The sequence below is a fragment of the Cebus imitator genome, unplaced genomic scaffold (genome assembly GCF_001604975.1).
Source record: "Cebus imitator isolate Cc_AM_T3 unplaced genomic scaffold, Cebus_imitator-1.0 Scaffold788, whole genome shotgun sequence".
NCBI lineage: Eukaryota > Metazoa > Chordata > Mammalia > Primates > Cebidae > Cebus > Cebus imitator.
In genome coordinates, this window is record NW_016108103.1 from 175,432 (window position 1) to 181,740 (window position 6,309).

Here is a 6,309-nt window from a genome sequence, read left to right on the forward strand (position 1 = left end):
TAGCCAGATAGCTTATTTCTACATGAATGGAATGACATGCTATTTATTGAAGTAGAATTGAAATAAACTACCTATATTTTCTAGATGACAACACCTTTGATCTGAGCCCAAGGACTTTCATACTTTCAAAACACGGATGACTCCACATAATTTATGACAATTCAGAGGATATGGTATTTTACTCATAGCAAAGCTAATGTATTATTCATGGCAATCCCCCCAAAAGAGCTATGTGGTATTAGCACAGATACAATCACCTACAGCTCTCACCCTGAACCTGTCTCTCTCTTTCAACAATTTTTGATCCCATTTATATCAGTGGTTTTGTTATATAACGAACTACTCTAAAGTTAGTGGCTTAAAACAACCATCATTTAATATTTCTCATGCATCTACAGGCCATCTCGGTGGTTCTAAGGATGTGAGCTGAACTCACTAATATACCTGCAGTCACCTGTGGATGGCCTGGGCAGTTTTGTTAATCTTGGGCTCTCTCTCACATACCTGGGGCCTTGGCTGAGACTAGTAGGCTGACTCTGCTCTGCCCCATACGTTGCACCCTTAAGCAGCCTAGCCTGAGCATTCTGTATGGAAAAAGCAGAGGAGCAAAAGAGAGAAGAGATGTGTGCCAGGTTTCCTGAGGCCTAGACTCTGGAACTCACACATCACTTTTGCCACATTTTATTGGTCAGTGCTACAATAGCACTTTGGTGTTATTACACACAATTGGTCAGTGTTACAAGAATAGCCCAGATTCAAGAGATGAGGAAATGGACTCTTCATGGTGGAAGGAACTACAAAGTCACACGCAGAGGATGTGGATCCAGGGAGAAGTCGAAAATCTGAGCCAATTTGCAATCAATTCAAGCATTACTGTTTTAAAAAACAATTAAAAAACACTATTTATTATAATATTCCTTATCTTGCTTTTCTATTAATTTGGTTACCATTCATTTGTTTTACATTTTTCCCCAATTCCCATCCTTTAAGATATACAATATCTTAAAGAAGAAACAAATTTCTCAAAATGCATTTTTATATTTACCAAAAGGAAAGGAAGGTTTTCTGATTATTTTCTATAAAGAAAAAAAAGGCAAAAACTCATATTCTTAAAGGCCATTTTGCCTCTGGCTTTCTTTGTGAGTTCGACATGGTCAAACTTGCTGTTGCCTTCAATCTCAGTAAAGCCATAGGCATGTTTGCCCCAGAAGAATAAGCACTAGGTAAGGAATGCAGCAGGAAGTTGATAACACAAATGTATGAGTGTGATATTTTAGCTGCGAGTGATGCAGAGCCCCCACCTGGAAAACAGGATGATCAGATAGCTGTGCTGACCTCCAATAGTTTGGTGTCGAATAACTCCCATGTTAATAGTGTGCCCTCATGGTTTTCGGCAAATGCAAGGACATTGGCTATTCTCAAGAGATGTTTAGGTAACACATTTTTTTTTTCTTATCAATCAACATAAGGATTTCTAAGAATTGCCCTGGAATCTCTTGGAAACAACAAAGGTATTTCCATTCCTTATACCCTGACTTGCCCTCATCTGATCATGCTTAGTGTTTTCTATGAGCATGAGTAGGCTAGTGATTTTATTATTACTTAATTGGGTATTGTATTACTGAAAAGATGAAGTGATATCTAGCAATCAAGGGATCCAACATAATCGAAAACTTGGTGATTTCTTTATGATCTAATGTAATTTTAAGATTTATGAAGATCTTTTGAACTTAATTTCTTATATAAATCAAGTTTGCTATCTTTGGAGCAGTCCACTATGAAGGATGAAGTTTCAGGATATGATATTTTGTGCTGTTTTCAAAAGTCAGAGAGGCACAGTATTCATGTCATTAGTTCTTCAGAGTAAGATCTAGAAAACAAGCTCATAGTGGCTTCTGCTCATGTACAACCTTTCCTAGTATTTTTTAAATCCAAGAAACAGTGTATTTCATGATTTAGTTTCTCATTTCCTTGAAAATTATGAATCTATTAGCAATAAGCATTAACTGGAATATCCAATTACTTAGACTACTTCATTCCCCAATCACTACAAGAAGATAGTAAATACTACAGGTTTAAATGAACCTCAGGCCACCTGGTTAATCATTTTTCCAAATTTTAAAAATCTCTAGTGGTTATATTTCCCAGCCTGTGTTAGCACTTTGTTTTTTGCCCAACCACATTTACAGTTGAGAAATTTAGCTTCTTCCTCATGCAATCTTATTAGACACACACACACACACACATGCACAGACACACACACACACACACACGCACACACACATCCTTTGGGCAATAGCTGGCTATTCTCTGAAAGATAGAAATTGTTTATAAATAAAATAAATATAAATGAAAAAATAGACAATAAATATTATTGAGTCACCCTATAGCCTTCTTTACTCCAAATAAAATAATTCCATTTTTGATAGGTTCTATTTTATCTTAATTTAAAAGTAATAATTAGCATGAATCAGGTTAATCAGTGTTTCTAAACTAAGATACCAAGCTACTTAGATGACATAAACTAGAGATTTATGTTACCACTGTCAGCCAGCCATTCTTGGTGCATAATTTGTACCTAGCATAATTGTTTTTAAAATATCCTTAGTTTTTGGCCGGGTGTGGTGGCTCATGCCTATTATCCCAGCACTTTGGGAGGCCGAGGTGGGTGGATCACCTGAAGTCAAGAGTCTGAGACCAGCCTGACCAACATGGAGAAACCCCATCTCTACTAAAAATACAAAATTAGCCGGGCATGGTGGCACATGCCTGTAATCCCAGCTACTCGGGAGGCTGAGGCAGGAGAATTGCTGGAACCTGGGAGGTGGAGGTTGTGGTGAGCTGAGATGGCAAAGAGTGAAACTCTGTCTCAAAAAAAAAATCCTTAATTTTTTAAGCCTAATCTGCTAGTGTAGTATAAAGCACATGGAGTTTGTCCCCAGAAAGATGTGGATTGAATGTTGACGTACTCACCCACTAGTTATGGGACTTTTGCTTCTCATTCATCTTCTTTCAGACTGCTTTCTTGTCAACAAAATTGGGATAAAATGGCTACCTTGTAGTATTGCTAAGGGGTTGACTAAAGTATATGTAAAATGTTTGGCATAGTAAGAGGTGTTTACTCAATGTTGGCTATTTCTATTATTGCCATTTATTTTAGGTAATGTGCTTTCCCTCCATGGCAACACCCACTTACTCCCACAGGAACATGCCATTTCCACACCCCTATGCATTTCCTGAATGGTGGAGATTATAACTGGTTGACTCATTTAGAACAATGGCTATCACAGAACCACAAGCATATATGCCCACAATTGAACTTGATGACACTCAATTGTGAGGTTAGAACATGAAAGTTCAGTAGACATGGAACAAAGAGGTCATATTGGGGCTTCTTCCTTTCTGAAATTCTATCTATGAAATTAAGTTGCATTCCCTTGTCCCTTATATCAGTGTAGTGATGATCACCAGTATTCAGCACAGAACTTAGTCTACAGCTTTCACTTCCCAAATCCATAAACCATGAAGTGTTTGGCATGTCATATACAAAAACACAGAGTGTCTAAACCCCTCTGGGGCGGAGAAAATAATTGCTAGCTGAATTTACCCGTTGATACAAAGATCAGTAACACAGACACAAAGAAAGCTGATTAATTTTAATAGTTGAGCACAGTTTTAAGAATTCCCCCTAGAAATTATCTCCCAAGTCCCCCCTAGAACTATTCACATACAAAGTCTACAAGTATTCAAATTTCACAAACACAGTTGCAAAAGCAGAAGAACTAAGAAAAGCCTTCACAGTCTTAAGATTAAAAACAATGCTTCATGATTCTTATAGTACCTGTTACTAAATGCTAAATACTAAGTGCAAAAAAAAAAAAAAAAAAAAAAAAAAAAAAAAAAGCTGTGCTGGCAGCTGGCAGATGGTGGCTTGAGAGAAGAAAAAAGAAGGAAGCTCTTAATGACAAGCACTTTTATACTCATTTTTTAGCTCATAACTGGATAACACAGGGCAGATCTCTCTACTTTCATAACTTAGTTTCGAAGATAGAAAACCTTGGAAAAACATTCTTGGAGCAACAAATGAAGCTGGCTTTACTTATGCACATAGGTTAGAAAGGGACAATATTCTCAGACTCCTTATAAGTGAGGTACCCAATCCAGTTCATATTTTGGTGTAAAGAATTGAAGCAATAAACAGAGCCCGAGTCATACTAATAACACAATAAATATCTATTGAATAGATGAGCTGATACCTGAAGTGCAGTGTGAACAGCCTGGGCCTAAGTGTCTCTAAGCAGAAACCATCCTGGTACATTTCAGACAGGCTGTATTTGCACAGCAGGCCATATTTGTCAGACCTACCCTCAGTGCTCTGAGGATTCTGGGAGACCAAAGGAACAGAAGTGTGACAAAGAACAACTAAGTTCTTATTTAGTTCATCCTAGTCCCCTGAATAATCCCCCTGAGCATCAAAATTTGTGACCAGATTTTAAAACATTCAGTACTATAGACAATCAAAACAACATGAATATGTATATACCTCCTTCAATTACACTCAACACATACAAAACTTTAGGAAATCTGGGGCAGGGAATGATCAATATGAGACCCCCTTCCCCTCTGTCTCTCTTTTGCCTTTTTTATTTTGTCTCACTTTCCCATTCTCTTTTCTTCTTATTTCCCTTTCCTCCCAAACCAGTGCCCTGCCCTTCTCCCAGCTCTTTCTCTTTCTTCCTCATTACCAAAGCTTAAGAGTTATAAATATCTGTGGTTCCAAGGGGTGGGACAAATAAAACTGGTTTTAATTCCTAGAAACGGGAGCAGTTCTAAGAAAAAAAAAAAAAAAAAAAAAACCCTGCTCTTGGCCACACTAACAGTGATTTACAGACTCTTGAACATATGTCCAGAACATTCTATTAGGTGTGAATTTGATCTCTGTATAGAGATTTTAGTTTTTGGGATGTTAATTTTAGGATGATGATGATGATATAATACAAATAAACCATTAGTGGCACAGATGTGATCCGTCTTGTGTGTGTATTTAAGGAAAACAAGGGGTGGGTGCTATTTAAAGCAGATTGCCATATCAGATACATACTTGTCACAATTCTTAAGTTCAATATTCATAAGGGCTAGCTGGAGAAAACCATTTTGGGCAGGAAATCAGTCTGCATTTATTTTATAGCACAAGGAGCAGGACTAGATAAGCCAGACAGAATCATGGCAGGAGATTAATTCTCCACCTCCAACCCTCTTGTTTTCATGCTTCAGTAAGAATGTGCAGAACCCTCCAGGACATCCTATTGGTTAGTATGCTTAGCCTATTCTTTACCCTAGGGAGAATCGGATTCCTTTGGTTTATAAGAGTAACAGAAGTTATTTCTTTAGATAATTCTGTTTAAGGCTTTACATTAATTCTATCTTGGCATTGTGTGATTCTAAGTTCATTCATTCATTCATTTAAAAAAACCTTACTTGAGTATCCACTCTCTGCCAAGCACTGTGGTAAATGATTAATATTACATTATCTCCAATCAATCCAATATTCTATAGAAAAAATATCTGCCCCAGTTACCCTGCTCTATTAGTAAACTGGAGTATGCTCAGATGTGAATACAGTCACTGTTAAGTGTTGATACACTCTCAGCATATATTATTTCCTAATGATCTGGAAAATTTCCTTCAATATGATATTAATGATGACAAAAATGACACCAAATGGAAATACATAGCTACTACTTGGTTTCCTTCTTCTTTTGAGGAAGATAAAAACTGATTTTGAGGATTCTGAGGCAGCTCAGTATTATGGGAAAAGTATCAAACCTGTAGTAAGATGGGCTAGATCTGGTCTCAGCTTCATAACCTTAGGGAGATTACTGAATCTTTCAATCCTTTTCCTTTTGATTCTAAAATTGAATCCAAGAATGTTTTTCCTACCTGCCACTGACATTACTGAGAGAAATAAATGAAATAATGTTGCAAAAGTCTCTCAAAACCATAGAGCTCCATATAAATGTAACTTATCACTATCAAACAATCTTTGACATTCCTTTAAGGGAAAACCCATTACATTACACTTTCTTTTTCTCCATTTCTAAGCAAGGGATAATTATATCATCAATTAGCATTATTTGAGCATTTGGCAGCACATCCCACATTTATCTCCTCATGGAAGAGACGAGTTAGAAGTTTTCCTTGTTGAAAATGAAATGCACTCCGCGAGGGCCAGACTCAGAGTTGGAGATGCTCTGTTTACTGAGGGTTTCAGCCAAGGCTTCAGGTCCACAAAGGAAAACTCCTATTCTG

At 37.1% G+C, this 6,309-nt stretch overlaps 1 protein-coding gene across 1 annotated transcript in view; it reads right to left on the bottom strand.

Moving 5' to 3' along the window:
• Window positions 1-3,641: 3,641 nt before the first annotated feature.
• LOC108297293 (cytochrome b-245 heavy chain) overlaps window positions 3,642-6,309 on the bottom strand; it is a 34,047-nt gene continuing 31,379 nt past the window's right edge. The window contains exon 14 of the mRNA XM_017520008.2: window positions 3,642-6,309. Within this exon, the coding sequence (XP_017375497.1) occupies window positions 6,186-6,309 (124 nt within the window). The 3' untranslated portion in view covers window positions 3,642-6,185.